Raw genomic sequence first — 18,328 nt, forward strand, 5'->3', positions numbered from 1 at the left:
TCTGTTGATGGGTGGGGCTGTGTTCCTTTCCTGTTGTTTGGCCTGAGGCCAAACATGGTAGGGATCAAAAGGACTTATGCCAGCACTGTTGTATTCAGTGCCCCTGACCCTGTGGCAGGCCACTGTTGACCCACGCCTCTGCCAGAGACTCCTGGATGCTCGCAGGCAAGTCTGGCTCAGTCTCTTGGGGGTCACAGCTCCTTCCTCCTGGGTCCTGGTGTGCACAAGATTTTCTCTGTGCTCTCCAGGAGTCTGTTTCCCCAGTCCTGTGGAAGTTCTGTAATCAAATCCCACTGGCCTCCAAAGTCAGATTACCTGGGGGTACTCAGTCCTTTTGCCCGATCCATAGGTTGGGGAATCTGTTGTGGGTCCTAGAACTTTCACAACAGTGCAAGAACTTCTTTCATATAATTATTCTCCAGTTTGTGGGTCATCTGCTCAGTGGCTCTATGGTGCAGCTAATGGCCACCTCCTCCAAAAGTATTTATGCCACACATTGTGCCTCCCAGGTCTGCTGCAGCCAGAGCCCCTGTCCCTGTGACAGGCCACTGCTGACCCATGCCTCCGCAGGAGACACTCAGAAGCAGGTCTGGCTCAGTCTCTGTGGGGTCTCTGGGTCCTGGTGCGCACAAAGTTTTTTATTTGAGACCTCTGAGTGTCTCTGGCGAGTATGGGGTTTGATTCTAAAGGTGATTTCACTCCTCCTACCATCTTGTTGGGGCTTCTTCTTTGCCCTTGGATGGGAAATATCTTTTTTTGGTGGACTCCAACGTTCTCCTGTCAATGGGTGTTCAGCAGCAAGTTGTAATTTTCAGTTTTTGCAGAAGAGGAGCGCATGTCCTTTTACTGCATCATCTTCCAACATGTTGCAACTAAAAAGTCCCACTTACTGAAGGAGGAAACAGAATAGGCTCCATCTTGAAAGTAGGACTCCATCTTGGGCTGGACTGTGGACTTTGAGCTATATGCCCAGTATCTATGGAAACGACATACCAACTGGAAAACCAGACCCCGCACCCCCATGCCTCTCCCCAATTGAAGAGCCCTGGGGCTTCTACCTAGACTCTCCGTTGCCTAAAAAAATACCCTAATTATCTGTGTAACCGAATAGAATCATAAATTCTATTATGCTTATTGGGGTATGACCATAGGCCTATTGATAATTGTCCACTGTTAACTACCTAGGCTTAAGGCATATGAATCACGGGTTAAATTTGATTGTATCTTTCTTTTCCTTTGTTCAGACTAGTTTCAGAGAATTTGGGGAGGTGGGTTTTAGAATATACACTTAGGGTATATAAGGTTTTCACAAAAACTGGTCGGGGTCCTTGGCTAAGAGGAGACTCTGCCTTGGGCCCACCGGTGTAATAAACTGCATTCCACTACCTGCATTGTCCTTCTGAGTGAGTTTGTTTCCCAGAGTGCGTGACTACAACATTGCCACAACTAAAGATCCTGCATGCCACAACCAAGACCTGGTGCAGCCAAATAAATACATAAAAATTTTAAGTAAAATAAAATGTATTAGAATAAATCAATTCAGCAGCAGGACACAAAGTCAACACACACAAAAAAATCAGTTGTATTTGTATACATGAAAAATGAATAGTCTGAAAAAATTTACAAAAACAATTTCACTTACTATAACAACTAAAAGAATGAAATACTTAAGAATACATCAGGGAGGTGAAGACTTATACAATGAAAACTATAATATATTGCTGAAAGAAATTAAACAAGACATTAATAAATGGAAACATATCCCACGTGCATGAAGTGGAACACTTACTACTATTAAAATGTCAATCCTAATCAAAACAATCTGCAGATTCAATTCAGTCCCTATCAAAATCCCTACTATGTCTTTTGCAGAAAGAGAAAAACTCATCCCAGAATTCACATGGAGTCTCAAAGGAACCAAACAGTCAAAAGAATCTTGGAAAAGAGCAAAAGAGCTGGAAGAACCACTTCCTAATATCAAAACTTACTACAGAGCTAGAGTAATCAAAGCGGTGTGTTGGCACAAAGACAGACATAGACCAGTGAAATAGAGAGCCCAGAAATAAACCTTTGCATATATGGTCAAATAATTTTTGATAGGGATGTCAAGACAATTCAATGAGGAAAAGACAGTCTTTTAAGCAAATGACGCTGAGAAAACTGGATATCCAAGGACTTCCCTGGTGGTCCAGTGGTTAAGACTCCATGCTTCTACTGCAGGCGGCATGAGCTCAATCTCATGCCCTCTTCATGCTGTGTGGCACAGCCAAAAAACAAAAAATTAAATGAAAAAAAAAAACCTGTATATCCACATGCAAAAGTTCAAAGTTGGACCCTTTTACAAAAATAAACTCAAGATGGATCAGAGACCTCAGTGTAAGACCTAAAGCATATTTCTTAGAAGAAAAGAAGCAAAAGCTGATTTTATATTGCACTTGGCAATGATTTCCTGGATAAGACTCCAAAGGCAGAGGTAACAAAAGAAAAACTAGATACACTGGTTCATGAAAATTTATGTGTTGTGCATTAAAAGACACTATTCACAGAGTAAAAAGGTAACCCACAGGGTGGCAGAAAATATTTTCAAATCATATATCTGATAAGAGAGCAATATCCAGTATGGAGAACTCCTAAAGTTCGAAACAAAACAACCTGATTCAAAAATGGGCAAAGGACTTGAATAGACATTTCTCTAAAGAAGATATAAAAACAGCTAATAAGTATATGAAAAGATGTTCAATATCACTGGTCATTAGTAAAATACAAATAATAACTATGAATACAATGAGATACCACCTCACACCCATTAGAATGACCACTATCAAAAAATCAGAAAATGCAAAGTGGGAGGATATGGAGAAATTAGAACCTTATGCACCATGGGTGAGAATGTAAAATGGTATGGCCACTGAAAAAAACACTATGGAGGTTCCTCAAAAAAATTAAAAATAGAATTATCATATGATCTAGCAATTCTACTGCTGGATACACATGCAAAAGAACTGAAAGCAGGGTCTTGAAAAAATACCTGTGCTCCCACGTTCACAGCCGCATTATTCACAACAGATAAAACACAGAGATTACCCAAGCAAAATGTGATACATGAATACAATAGGATATATACACACAATTCAGCTTGAAAGGGAAGCAAATTCTGACACATGTTACAACATGGATGAACCTTATAGACGTTTATGCTAAGTGAAATAAGCCAGACACAAAAGCAAATACTATATGAGTCCACTTACATGAGCTACTTAGAGTAGTCAAATCCTTAGGGGCAGAAAATTGGGGGTTGCCAGGCGCTGGGGGCAGGGAAGGAAATGGGGAGCTGTGTTTTAATGGGTACAAAGTTTCCATTTTACAAGATGAAAAGAATTCTGGAGACAGATGGTGGGGATAGCAGCACATTATAAACGTATTTAGCACCTCTGAACTATACTTTAAAAACAGCTAACAATGTAAATTTAAATTATGTATATTTTATTATAATAAAAAATACTTAAGCATGTCATTCATAAAGGATAAAACATTACATGCTGTCTAATTTCAAGTAGGTTCATGGCTGAAATCAGATGATTCAAAAATTCTAACAAATTAATTTCCTCATGGATTTGGATAGATTTGCCTTGGCCCACTGTTCTCTCTTAGACAATTTACTTAGGATGATGGTTCACTCCGATTTCCAACTCCAAGTTATTTTTAGAACTGAAAACATAATTGTGAAATGTAACTATGAAAGGCCCTTTACTCTGAGGCAGTTTTTATAATGCTTCCACTTAAAGCATCCTCACTTTAATGCCAGAAAACATATGGAAAGGACCTTCCATCCTGGAAGGACTAAAGAAGCAGAGTAACCAGAGAGGGTTTTCCAGAGCCAGCCGCTAAGTTTTCACTTAAAAATAGCCTTGCTGGGGCCCTGTCACTATTTCCAGCACCCCACCAATCACTCCCCAAGGACACAGCCCTGTCGTCAAAGGTCAGGGCCACAGCAGCCATCAATCAAGCTGTTTATCTCAACAAACACTGTTGGCAGGTTTGCTTTTCCCTACACAGATTTCCCCCCTTATTTCTCACTCAGAGCCTTTTCAGGCTTGGAAAAAATTACTTGGCAAATTCCAGAGCTTATATTAAAAGAATTAAAAAAAAAACCTTAAGTCGAAAATGTCTTTTATGCTTTTACCACATTTATTGTTAGAGTATGTAACAAAAAAAAAGGCTATCTTTTTAAACTGCATTTAAACCAGAAAGTCAATATATACTGTTAAATAACAAAATTTTTCTGGTCATGTTACCATTAATAAGCTTAGCCACAGAATAAGGTGAAAGCAAACACATTTTAAAATCAAATTTATGAACCAGGAAATGCAAGATTTAAGTTTCTTTGCTCCCAGTGTAACAAAATGCCGATGCCTGTTGTCACTGGGCAGTGGGTACATGGGAGTTTGTCGTGTGTTTCTCTTCAAGCGTTTCTATAATTTCTCCTTCATGCTCAGCTTTGCTAAAATAAGGTTAGAAAAGTGAATAGTTAGCTACAGTCTAAGTATCAACCTTGTAAAATAAAACTAGCTAAAAAATACCACCAAATAGAACACCAAGAGGAACAAACTGGCCAATGTCAAGTGGCAGTGGCATCTTCATGGGCAGCAAGGTGGGTGGGCCTTGATTTGGACCTTCGATGGTACCTGAGACCAGGTGACTAAAGAGCAAGTCACCTGACTGTCCCAGGCCCACTCTAGTTTCTGTTATTTTTCTTCTGCTTACTTTGGATTTAATTTGCTCTTCTTTTGCTTGTTTCCTAAAGTGGAAGTTTAAAATGTTGATTCAGATCTTTCTTCTTGTTTAATATGGGTATTCAATACTATACAGTTGTGTCTAAGCACTGCTTTTACTGCTTCCTCCACATTGTGTATAAGCCGCATTTTCATTTCTATTTAGTTCCCCCCTCCCAAATTGTTTTTACCACTCTGTGCAGCTTGTGGGATCTTAGTTCTCCAACCAGGGACTAAAACCAGGACACGGCAGTAAAAGCACAAAGGCCTAACCACTGGACTGTCAGGGAACTCCCTGAGTTCAAAATATTTTTAAGTTTCTCTTAAGATTTCTTTGTTGACATGTGTTATTTAGACATGTATTGTTTAATCAGCAAGTATTTGGGGATTTTCCAGCTTTCAGTTACTGATTTCTACTTTAGTCCCATTGTGGTCTCAGAACAAACAGTCTGTTTTCTATTCTTTTAAATCTGCTAAGGTGTGTTTTTATGGCCCAGAATATGGTCCAGCTTCAGAATATGTGATATACTGTTGTGGGATGAAGCAGACTACAGATGTCAGTGATAACCAGGTGACTGATGATACTATTGAGTTCGAAGACGTCCTTAAGTGCTTTTCTGCCTGCTGGATCTGTCCGTTTCCGATAAGTGGTGCTGAGGTCTCCAGTGGTGCTAATTCACCTATTTCTCTTTGGAGTCCTATCAGTTTTTGCCTTGTATAGTTTGACACTTTGATGTTAGGCACACACACTCTCATGAATGTCATGTCATCTTGGAGTACTGACCCCTTTATCATTATGCCATGTCCTTCTTTATTCCTAATCACTGTCCTTACTCAGAAGTCTGCTATAAAATTAATATAGCTACTCCTATTTCATTAGTGCTGGCATGGCTCTCTCTATCCCTTCACTCTCCATCTATATGTGTCTTTATATTTAACATTGGGCTTCTTGGATGTGTATATTAATGTGTATAGTAACCTGAATAACATACCCCAAAGATGGGGGGATTCCACGTGCAGACCTCTAGAACCAATGAGTATGTTACCTGGCTGATGCAGTAAAAGGTACTTTCAGATGTAGTGAAATTAAGGACCTTGAGATGGGGAGATTATCCTGACTATATCTGGCCCAGTATAATTACAGGAGTCCTCACACAAGGGAAGGAGGAGGGTTGAGTCATAGAGTAGATATGACAACTGCTGAACAACAAGAGGTTGAAGTGATGTGAGGAGGTCCTGAGCCAATGGATGCTGGTGGCCTGGAGACAGGGGGAGGCAAGTGGACAGACTGTCTTCCAGAGCCTACAGAAGGTACATGGCCTGCTGACACCTTGATTTTAGGACTTCTGACCACCGAGACCATAATATAATAGCTTTGTGGGGTTTTAAGCTACTGTGTTTGTGGTAACTTATTACAGCAACAATAGGAAACTAATACAACATTTTTCATCAGATTTGGAGATATTAGGACATTATTTCTTCAAATACTTTTTTCCTACCCCATTCTCTCTCTCCTCTTCTTCTGGGACTCCCAAAGCTTGGCACCCTTGATGTGCTCTGGACATCTGCAGCTCTCTTAATTTGCCTTCCACCTTTGTTCTGCTCTTTACATTGGATGATTTCTACTGATCTTTCTCAAGTTTGACTGCCATCTCAAATACGTCCCTCTAAAGCGTTCTTCATTTCAGTTATTGGGCCTTTCAGCTCCAGAGTTGGTACCTGGTTCTCTTTTATATGCTCCCTTTATTCAGATTATGTGTTTGTAGAATCTATGTCATCATATTTCCCCTTAACTCTTTAAACATGGTTTCCTTTAGTTATCTGAACATATTTATAAGAGCTGTTTTGGAGTCTCTGTCTTCTTAAGTCCAAAATCTGGGCTAATTCAGGGTCAGCTTCCATGGAATGCTTTTACCCCCTGAGTTCAAGTCATACTTTCTTGTTTTTTCACATCTTATAACTTTTTTTTTGAACAACTGATACTTCATTGATACTACAACTGATACTACTACATCAGTGTCATTCTGATACTACATTGCAGCAACTCTAGATTCTGATTTTCCCTTTTGGAGACTGGTATAGTTGCTGGTGGGTTTTTTTTTTTTTTTTGATTGTTTGTTTAATAACTTGCCTATACTAAACCTATGGATTTTGCAGTTCAAACCCATGTTGTTCAAAGGTCAACTGTAGTTAAAATTTCCTTATCTCTTTTCATTCACCAATGAACAATGAATCAACCTTTTCTTTTTTCATTAATTGAGACCCTTCTACACAATACAATATTCTACAACATGCAACACACCAATGAATGTAACAGACATTTTCCTACAAAGTTGCATTTAAAAAAAAAAAATTCTAAACAAACTTTTTGAAGAGTAACCATTTGAGAAACACAGTCTGAAAAAAATTAAGTGCTATAATTTTTAAAATTACTTATTGAGGACTTTCCTGGCAGTCCAGTGGTTGGCACTCTGCACTTCCACTGCAGGCGTGCAGGTTCAATCCTTGATGAGAGAACTGGGATATGGCATAGCCAAAAAAAAAAAGAGCTGATTACAGCAAATGAGTTCAAACTACTGGTAAGCAATACTCAATCACTTCAGCTGCCATCAACAGATCTGAACCTCCAGTAAGCAGTTTAGGAGCCGAGTCTCAGGTTACCCCGAACTTCAGAAGACGGGAGGGACAACTCAGGTAGAATCTAAAGGAGAGGCAATTGAATTTCCTTAGCTTCCAAGCGGAATTTACATGCCTTTCAATATCATTTTCCATCCCCATATTTACAAACTTCCAAAGCAGACAAATGGAGGGTTTATTTCCACATAAAATCATAACATTACCTGGCAAAGGTCTTGTGCTTTGAGACTGGTGTTAAAAGAGAAAAATATGCTCAAAATGGAGTCACTGATACACAGCCCATGTCACCAAACTTCTCCTAGTTAGTTTCAGCCTCTTCCAGAAATGAACTTCCCTGATGGTCCAGTGGCTAATAATCTGCCTGCCCATGTAGGGGACACAGGTTTGATCCCTGGTCTGGGAAGATTCCACATGCCATGGAGCAACTGAGCCCATGCGCCACAACTGCTATCCTGTGCTTTAGAGCCCACGACCCGCAACTACTGAAGCCAGTGTACCACAACTAGAGAGTAGCTCTCGCTCGCCACAACTAGAGAAAGTCCATGCACAGCAATGAAGACCCAGTGCAGCAAAATAAATAAATAAATAAGAAATTAAGGCTGTTTTATTTTTCCTTCAGAAAAATAGCACAGATGGCCACCCCAATCACCAGGTGAATTTAGGATGAAAGCACAAACAGCAAATGGTGCTGTCTCATCTTTTTACATGGAGACAAACTATTATTAATCTTGAGACTATGTATGCAATGGTCTATAAACGGTAAGGGTTTGTTTTCTCTGTTTTGTAGTCTCATTGGCAGACTACCTATATTGTATTCCACTTTCGGTTAGTGCCTGTTCAATAATAGAATTCTTCCTTCTCCACATTTGTGGAGAGTATTTTCCAGGTTGGCCGGAAATCTTATTTTTATCTTTCCTCAACATAAATGTAGAGAAACTGTATTCTCACTAGACCACTTCACTGGTCCCACCTTGACAGCTCTCTCAATAAGGAAAAGGTAGGGACTTACTTCCCTGGCAGCCCAGGGGTTAGGACTTCACATTTCCACTGCAGGGGGTACAGGTTCCATCCCTGGTTGGGGAGCTAAGATTCCACATGCTGTGTGACAACCCACTTAGATTATTGCAAAGACATCTTGCTCAAAACGGAACTTATGTCCTTCCTCTGGGTTCCGATCTCAGGCACACGGGTCAGAAAACAAATCAGCCCTGAACTTCCCTCTTCTGTCTCAGCCCAGAGTGAACCTATTACCACTGATCCTACCATTTAAATAGCTCTCACACCCATGACTTCCACCTCCACCAAAGAAGGAGCTAGAATGATCTTTCATAAGATCATACACCTGCTGGTTCTATTCTCTTGACTGAGATTCTTCAATGGCCTCCCACCATTCTGAGCAGAAGCCCTGGACAACTGTCATGACCTGTGAGGCCTGCAAGGTCTGACCCCTGCCTACCTGTCCAGCCCCATCTCCCTGACTCAGTCCCCCTCCCTCTCTGTCCCCCAACCCCCAAATGGGAGCTTAAACTCCAGGAGGACAGAGACCATGTCTGTTTGTTCATCCTATGTCCCTAGCACAATGCCCAGCACACAGTAGATGGTAAATAAATACATCTGAAGAATAATATTGATAGAACAACTGTAGCATCTTAAATGGAAGGCAAATAAATATATGTCTGTACCCTACATAGCTAACATAGGACTTGGACCATCATGAGACTAAAAAATGTTAAATAATTTTGCAAACCAGAGACAAACAGGATGAAATACAACACTGGCACACCTGTTTATTCAGTTTTGCCACACAAGTTACCGACACTGAGGTCTCTGCCCCTCCAGACACCCGTCCCCAGCCAAGGCAACAAGAGGCCTAACCATGTCTGAAGGAGAAGACCAGGAACTGGAATACTGGCACGGTCTGTGGAGTTGATTATATCAAAGTGAAAGTTGCTCAGTAGTGTCCAACTCTTTGCAACCCTATGGACTGACTACACAGTCCGTGGAATTCTCCAGGCCAGAATACTGGAGTGGGTAACCTATACCTTCTCCAGTGGATCTTCCCAACCCAGGAATCAAACCAGGGTCTCCTGCATTGCAGGCAGATTCTTTACCAACCTAGCTACCAGGGAAGCAAACACACCCTGGGGCGCAGCATTGCTCAAATGAGCTCCAAACTGCATCCGCGTCTGCCTTGGAAGCACTCTCTACCGCTGGCCCATAAGGGCCAGACACGGCTCCTCCAACCCTTGGGGTCTCACGTCGGTCCTCCTTCTCTTCACTCTTTGCTCAACTGAACTCCAAGTCGGTCCTTAAGGTCTCAGCTGAACACTACCTGCTCAGGAAAGCTGACCCTGTCCTTCCTCAGCTCATCTGCTGCCGGTGGCCCCGTTATACATCCTCACAGCCCCCTCTACTGTCCCCATGCTGGGTACCACCACCACTGTCAATATTTAGCTGGTCATTTTCTATTTCCGGTCTGTCTCCCTTGCTAGACTCACTGCTGATGAGTTGCTACTTCAACCCAAGTTGCTACTTGAGGACAGGGGATGTGTCTGCTTTGGCCATCAGTGTATTCCCAATATACAGCACCTGCTGGTACAAACCAGCTGTTCCTTAAATATCTGTGAGTGAAGGGATGAATGAAATATACAGATAAGCACTAGCTTTTGAAGTGACATGAAACTAACTCTGCCCTTACTATCTCAGGGATAAATTTCTTCCCATCCCTGAGTTCATTTCTTCCACTATAAATGAAAATAAATGTTTCCACTTTACAGGATTATTGTAGGGATTGAAAAATCCCATAACTACTTAGCATAGTGCTAAGACTCTCAGTAACTATTAACTATTATTATTTTCTTAGAAAATGGAGAAAAAGAGGAGTGTATGTGGTAGGGAAGACACATTCCATGCTCTAGACTCAGGCACAAATATAGCTCCCTAATGCAAACATATAGTTGCATATCTGAATAAAAAATACTTTTTGAATATTTATTTATTTTTATTTATTTGGCTGCACCAGGTCTTAGTTGCAGCTCACAGGACCTTCGATCTTCCATTGCTGCATGCAGAATCCTTAGTTGCAGTGGGAGAACTTAGTTGCAGCATGTGGGATCTAGTTCCCTGACTAGGGGTCGAACCTGGGCCCCCTGCACTGGAAGTGCAGAGTCAGCCACTGAACCACCAGGGAAGTTACAGAATAAAAAAATAGTTTTAGATGATACTACAGGAATGTATCATCTAAAAGAATCATGAAATAGATCTGATGAACTATAGTCCATGGGGTCGCAAAGAGTCCGACACAATTTAGCAACTAAACAGCAACAGCATAGAACCAAGCATCTTGGAGGATGTGAGGTGATCACACATTTACTTCCTGGACTCTGTGCACAGCGTCAGGGTCTCTCAAAGCAAAGCACATGAGGAATCCATTATTTCAGGGAAGGAAATTCCAAACCTGTGCTTCAAAACCTAAAGGACCTCGGTCTAGCAGTGCTGACCTCAGTACAGGACATCTAGTTAGAACAATAGGTTTTCACCTTTAGGACAACTGCTCTTCCTTTCTAATAGGAAACTCCATACCTTAATAACAAAATGGCCCTATGCTCTAGTGTCCTCCAGCATCCCAGGGTCATCTGCTTCCCCCTTTCTGTGGCATTCCACATCCCCCAGTACTCCCCATTTAACTTTGTTTCCATCCTCGCTTAGATCTTCCATTTTTGGACACACCATTTAACTGCCACAAGTCTCAATTTCTTCATCTGTAAAAACGGAACTAAAAATGTACTTTCTTTTTGACTACATGGCATGGTATATGCCACACATTAGTACATGACAATATTGTTTTAGTGTCTCTACCAGATCCCTAATCAATCTACAACCTAGAAAAAAATCACAACAAAGATCCTTGCCAATGGTTTAAATGTGGTTTTTTTCAGAGTCTGTGTTTTTTACAATAAAAGAACCCCACCCACCCTATTAATTAATATACTAGAATAAAGATGATGCTGTTAAAAGTGCTGCACTCAACATGCCAGCAAATTTGGAAAACTCAGCAGTGGCCACAGGACTGGAAAAGGTGTTTTCAGTCCAATCCTAAAGAAAGGCAATGCCAAAGAATGTTCAAACTACCGCACAATTGTACTCACACACCAGCAAAGTAATACTCAAAATTCTCCAAGCCAGGCTTCAACTGTACATGAACCGTGAACTTCTAGATGTTCAAGCTGGATTTAGAAAAGGCAGAGGAACTGGAAATCAAATTGCCAGCATCCGTTGGAACATCAAAAAAAGCAAGAAAGTTCCAGTAAAACATCTATTTCTGCTTTACTGACTACACCAAAGCCTTTGACTGTGTGGATCACAACAAACTGTGGAAAATTCTTAAAGAGATGGGAATACCAGACCACCTGATCTGCCTCCTGAGAAATCTGTATATAGGTCAAGAAGCAACAGTTAGAACTGAACATGGAACAACAGACTGGTTCCAAATGGGGAAAGGAGTACGTCAAGGCTGTATACTGTCACCCTGCTTATTTAACTTACATGCAGAGTACATCATGCAAAATGCTGGGCTGGACGAAGCACAAGCTAGAATCAAGATTGCTAGGAGAAATATCAATAACCTCAGATATGCAGATGACACCACCCTTATGGCAGAAAGTGAAGAAGAACTAAAGAGCCTCTTGATGAAAGTGAAAGGGGACAGTGAAAATGTTCACTTAAAACTCAACATTCAGAAAACTAAGATCATGGCATCTGGTCCCATCACTTTATGGCAAACAGATGGGGAAACGATGGAAACAGTGAGAGACTTTATTTTCTTGGGCTCCAAAATCACTGCAGATGGTGACTGCAACCATGAAATTAAAAGACGCTTGCTTCCTTTAACATATTGAGTCCTTTTTATCTCTGTCTCCCTTTAAGATCAGAGAAGGCACTGGCGACCCACTCCAGTACTCTTGCCTGGAAAATCCCATAGATGGAGAAGCCTGGCAGGCTGCAGTCCATGGGGTCGCTAAGAGTCGGACACAACTGAGCAACTTCACTTTCACTTTTCACTTTCATGCATTGGAGAAGGAAATGGCAACCTACTCGTGTTCTTGCCTGGAGAATCCCAGGGACGGGGGAGCCTGGTGGGCTGCCATCTATGGGGTCGCACAGAGTCGGACACAACTGACGCGAGTTAGCAGCAGCAGCAGCAGCTCCCTGAAGAAAAGCTATGACCAACCTGACAGCATATTAAAAAGCAGAGACATTATTCTGCCAACAAAGGTCCATCTAATCAAAGCTATGGTTTTTCCAGCAGTCATGTATGGATGTGAGTTGAACCATAAAGAAAGCTGAGTGCCAAAGAATTGATGCTTTTGAACTGTGGTGTTGAAGACTCTTGGGAGTCCCTTGGACTGCAAGGAGATACAACCAGTCCACCCTAAAGGATATCAGTCCTGAATATTCATTGGAAGGACTGATGCTGAAGCTGAAATTCTGGCCACCTGATGAGAAGAACTGACTTATTGGAAAAGACCCTGATGCTGGGAGAGACTGAAGGCAGGAGGAGAAGGGGACAACAGAAGATGAGATGGTTGGATGGCATCACCGACTCAATGGACATGAGTTTGAGTAAGCTCCAGGAGTTGGTGATGGACAGGGAAGCCTGGCATGCTGCAGTCCATGGGGTCGCAAAAAGTTGGACACAACTGAGCGACTGAACTGAACTGGAATAAAATGTTGGTCTCAAAAAAATCTCCAAATGGTGCAAAGAAAAATGATTAAACTAAATGGTCCTCTATTTCCATGTATACCCATTTTTAGGATGCCTTCCGTTAAAGCAAGCCCTATTAGGATGACGTATACTTCAGTTAATCTGGAAATCTCACCATGTTGCTTCATGGCATAGCAAAATGCCACCAAGAGAATCTCAGCGAGAAGAAGCACTGTCACTGGTCACTCCTTACCAAGGCCTAATCACAACCTACCCCTTCCTTCCATCTCACTCCCACGCAACATAAGCCACAGGAGAAAATGGAAGCCTCGTTATCTTAGGAAAAAGTTGGGGACCTCCATCTGGTTGGTAAGATGTATTATGGCAACAATTCAGATTACCTTTAAATATAAATTCTTGAGCAAAGACCTCTTCAAAAGCAACACCTATACTGGAATGAGTATGTTTTATATAGAAGCCTAGTCTTATTTTTTCGGCAGAGCCTGGTGGGCTGCCGTCTATGGGGTCGCACAGAGTCGGACACGACTGAAGCGACTTAGCAGCAGCAGCAGCAGTCTTATTTTTTAATTATTTTATTTATTTATTTTTGGCTGTGCTGGGTCTTTGTCGCTGTGTGCAGACTTTCTCTAGTTGCCACAAGCAGGGGCTACTCTCTAGTTGTGGTATGTGGGTTTCTCACTTCGGTGGCTTCTCCAATTGGGGTGCATGGGCTCTAGAACCCAGGCTCGGCAGCTGTGGCGAAGGGGCTTAATTGTGGCTCACAGGCTTAGATGCTCTGCAGCATGTGGAATCATCCTGGACCAGGGAATGAACCTGAGTCTCCTACATTGGCAGGTGGATTCTTAATCACTGGACCACAAGGGAAGTCCAGAAGCCTAGCTTTAAAAGCCTGCTTCCCTCATTTATTGGCTGTGGGTGTTCTCAGCACCCAAATGGTCTGGAAGTACAGTCATGCCACTCACGACACTCTCCTGTGTTAGGAGTAAGAGATATTCACCGAGTCATTCTGGTGGGCTCTCAAAAAAGTTAGTTCGCTGCCTATCCTTCTTAAGAATTAGATCATTTTTGCTAATTCTATCCCTGAATCACGGCTTCCCTGGTAAAGAATCCGCATGCCATGCAGGAGGCAAAATGTGTTCTATCCTTGTGTCCATAAGAACCCCTGGAGAAGGAAATGGAAACCCACCCCAGTATTCTTGCTTGGGAAATTCAATGGACAGAGGAGCCTGGCTGGCTGCACTTCATGGGGTCACGAAGAGTCGGACACGACTTAGCAATCCCTGTATCACCACGTTGAGGATCCTTTTTTCTATCTGCCACTTTTCTAACAACTGACTTTCTCTGTTTTCCCCACGCATAGGTTGGAAGATGTGAAAAGCACTTCCTGGTAATTCCATTAAGAGAACCAAGTATTATGTTCACTAAACACACATGCATATGAAGGTCAAAAGTTATTTCAAAAGTAACTTGTCAACTCAAATCACTACAGCAAAGCAAACTAAAAATAGGGTTCTATGGGTACCATTTGTTGAGCCTGTTCTGTGCCACATGTAGTTGGAACAATCGGCTTTCACCTTTAGGACAACTGCCATTCCTTCCTAGTAGGAAACTCCTTGCCTTAATGACAAAATGTCACTTTGCTCTGGTGTCCTCCAGCATCCCAGGGTCACCAGCTTCACCCTTCCTGTGGCATTCTACTTTTCTCAGTACATCCCATTTAACTTTGTTTCTGTCCTCCCTTAGATCTAAAAACTGACTTTCTCTGTTTTACACACACACAGGTTGGAAATGTCAAAAGCACTTCCTGGATAGTGTACCATCCACGTGCAATCTCATCACGCTTCTCGACAAACTCATGGGTGGGCATTCTGCACATCAGAACACAAGTCCAAGCCGCACAACTTGGGGATGGCAGAGAACGGGCCGGAAGAGCCAGAGACGCCGTGGCAGTCCCGCGGGCGCGCAGCAGGCACCACCGCGCTCTGCCTCCGAACAAGGGTACCTGCTGCCCTAACTCTGCACTGGCCAGGTGCCTCAAGCCTTGGCCACGCCTGGCGCGGAATCGGGGAAACCTGGGGAACCGGATCAGCCGCCCGCCTACACTCACTTGTAGCCGCGCCAATCAAGGCTCCCTTGCGGCTCAGTGGTAAAGAATCCGCCTGCAATGCTGGAGACCTGGGTTCGATCCCCGGGTTGGGAAGATCCCTTGGAGAAGGGAAAGGCTACCCACCCCAGTATTCAGGCCTGGAGAATTCCGTGGACTATATAGTCCATGGGGGCGCAAAGAGTCGGACTGAGCGACTTTCACTTTCAAACCAAGGCTCAGAGAGTAGCGAAGGCGCGGCTCTGCACCAAAAAACCGCCGAGCCCGAACTCCGACGCGGGCTCCCCTCCGGGTCCGCTCAGCCTCCACACCGCTTCGTTCCCCTCAAGAGAGCGGGACGCGCTCGAGCCAGGATCCGCCGCGCGCCTCAGTTCAGAGCGGGACCCCAGTAGCCACCGAAGTTCCCCCGCCGGCAGCCCTACCTGGTTGCTGCGGAGACCATGACGCGTCAACGCCAACAGCCCACCAGTGACGTATTTTTCCCTCGCCCAGTGGTACGGCTCCGTCCAATCACGGCCGTGAGACTGCGCGTGCGCCCCTCAAGCCACAGGGAGGAGCTGCGGGATGGGGCTGTCTGAACCTTGTCTTCTGATGTACGGGCCCTACTTCCACATTCCGGAGGGAAATTAAGAAAGTCACGGTGTGAGTTTCGTGCACTCTGCTGTCGTGGGGGGAAGGGAGGGTAGGGAACACAGAGTTGGGGAATGTGTGTGCTCAGTCGGCTTACTCGTGTCCGACTCTTTGCGACCCTATGGACTGTAGCACGGCCAGGCTCCTCTGTCCTTGGGATTCTCCAGGCAAGAATACTGGAGCGGGTTGCCAGTTCCTTCTCCAGGGGATCTTCCCGACCCAGGGATGGAGTCGTCTCTCTTGCATCTCCCGCATTGGCAGGTGTATTCTTTACCACTAGCGCCACCTGGGAAGTCGTGAGAATGTATGCTAGGTAGTATAAAGCCTTAGTGATTAAAGCCGTGTAATATTGGCTGAAAGATGAATAAAAAGATCAATGGGAAAGAAGAGAGAGGCCAGAAACAGACCCTGGGGTATGTAGTCACGTGTTTTCTCACAAAAGAGTCACAGTAATGCAATAGAAAAGTTCTTAGCAAGAAAAAGAGCTTGATCTGTTGAATGTGGTTGTCAGGGTTGGGGAATGAACCGTAACCCCTACTTCATGCAAGAAAATAAATCCAAAATGGGTTGTGTCATGGTCTGTGCAAGGGTTGGAAAATAATTTCCAGACATGAGGCAGAATGAGAGGAGAATAGAGTTTATTAGAGCAGGTGACTTGTTAGAACAGTGGGCCAATATCCTGACAGATCTGGGAGAGAAGACCCTTTTCATGGGTTAGTAGTGCTTAGTCGTGGAGAAGGCAATGGCACCCCACTCCAGTACTCTTGCCTGGAAAATCCCATGGATGGAGGAGCCTGGCGGGCTGCAGTCCGTGGGATCGCTAAGAGTCGGACACGACTGAGCGACTTCACTTTCACTTTAAATGGCAACCCACTCCAGTGTTCTTGCCTGGAGAATCCCAGGGACGGGGGAGCCTGGTAGGCTGCCGTCTATGGGGTCGCACAGAGTCGGACACGACTGAAGCGACTTAGCAGCAGCAGCAGTGCTTAGTCCAACTCTAGAGGACCCCAAGGACTGTAGCCCACCAGGCTTCTCTGTCCACGGAATTTTCCAGGCAAGAATACTGAAGTGGGGTTCACTTTCCTCCTCCAAGGTATCTTCCCAGCCCAGGGATTGAACCTGGATCTCCTGTGTCTCCTGCATTGGCAGGCAGATTCTTTACCACTGAGCTTGGGAAGCCCCTTTCGTGGGTTTGTAGCCAATTTTTATAGTCTCAAGAGAAAAGTTCCTGCTGGAAGGGTGGTATTAGGTGATTGGTTAAGGCACTATAGGGTGAGTACCTGGGTGGGTATTTCTATCTAATATGGGGTCAGGGAGGTGGCCAGTAAAGACTAGGGGGGTTCTTAGCAACGGTTACACTGGGGCTTAGTCAGTTCCGGAGATGACCTTGGTGGGGAGCTCTGCATCTGTGGCCTTGGTACAAGACCTCACACCTGGTACAGGGCGCCACAGATTGTAGACCTAAATGTGAAAGACACAACTGTGGATAGTAACAGCTAACTGCAGAATATCAGGAGCACAGGCCCTAGGTGCATGGTCTTCAGTAGTCAAGGCACATGGGCTCTGTAGTTGCAGCTCATGGGCTTTAGACCTTGGGCTCAATAGTTTTGACTCACAGGCTTAGTTGCTCTATGGCCTGTGGAATTTTCCCGGATCAGGGATCCACCCGTTTCCCTTCCCACGTTGGCGGGTGGATTCTTAACCACTGAACCAGCAGGGAAGTCCAACTGGTAGGTTCTTGAGGGCAGGAACTGTGTTTCTCTACCTTACCCTTTCTGGCACAAAATAAGTGTTAAATACCTTTTCTTTTTAATGACTTTTTAAAAATTGCAGTTTGGGAAGGTGGATTTCCCATACACTTCCTGCCCCTACACATGCATTGTGTGCTCAGTGGCTCAGTCATGGTCAACTCTTTGTGACCCCATGGGCTGTAGCCCACCAGGTTTCTCTGACCATGGGATTTCCCAGGCAAGAATAATGGAGTGGGTTGCCATTTCCTCTTCCAGGGGATCTTCCCAACCCAGGGATCGAACCCGCATCTCCTCCGTCTCCTGCATTGGCAGGTGGATTCTTTATCACTAAGCCACTTGGGAACCCACACATGCATTGCCTCCCCCGTTATCAACATCATTCATCAGATGGTACACTTTCTACCAAGGATGAAACAACACTGACACATCATAATCACCCCAAGTGCTCACTTTACTTGAGGGTTCACTCTTGTTCTGTATTCTGAGCGTTTGGACAAACGTATAATGATGTATATCCATGATTATAATATCATATATTTTTACTGCCTTAAAATTTCTCTATGCTCTGCCTATTTATCTTTTCTCCCCCTCCTATTAGTAACCTTTTATTGAGGAAAGTTTATGACATAAAACTTTATTTTTTAATATATTTATTTGGCTGCACTGGGTCTTGTGGCACACCAAGATCTTCACTGCAACATGTGGATTC

The 18,328-nt window shown here is 43.7% G+C and overlaps 2 protein-coding genes across 5 annotated transcripts in view; one reads left to right on the plus strand and one right to left on the minus strand.

The window, feature by feature from the left end:
• DHRS7B (dehydrogenase/reductase 7B) overlaps positions 1-15,694 on the minus strand; it is a 40,264-nt gene extending 24,570 nt beyond the window's left edge. The window contains exon 1 of one of the 3 annotated variants that reach the window (XM_081583400.1): positions 15,661-15,694. In XM_081583400.1, the coding sequence (XP_081439526.1) occupies positions 15,661-15,680 (20 nt within the window). In that variant the 5' untranslated portion in view covers positions 15,681-15,694. Of the gene's footprint in view, positions 1-11,557; positions 11,595-15,364 lie in introns of those variants that run through there. The other 2 variants (XM_081583402.1, XM_081583403.1) reach the window with 2 other exon arrangements.
• Positions 15,635-18,328, plus strand: part of USP22 (ubiquitin specific peptidase 22) — a 33,097-nt gene continuing 30,403 nt past the window's right edge. For both annotated transcript variants that reach the window (XM_081583394.1, XM_081583398.1), the window contains exon 1: positions 15,635-15,880. The gene's annotated coding sequence lies outside the window, so the exon portion shown is untranslated. The remainder of the gene's footprint in view (positions 15,881-18,328) is intronic.

Source organism: Giraffa tippelskirchi, chromosome 3 (assembly GCF_054371585.1).
Source record: "Giraffa tippelskirchi isolate mGirTip1 chromosome 3, T2T-mGirTip1v1.2.pri, whole genome shotgun sequence".
In the NCBI taxonomy this organism is placed as follows: Eukaryota; Metazoa; Chordata; class Mammalia; order Artiodactyla; family Giraffidae; genus Giraffa; species Giraffa tippelskirchi.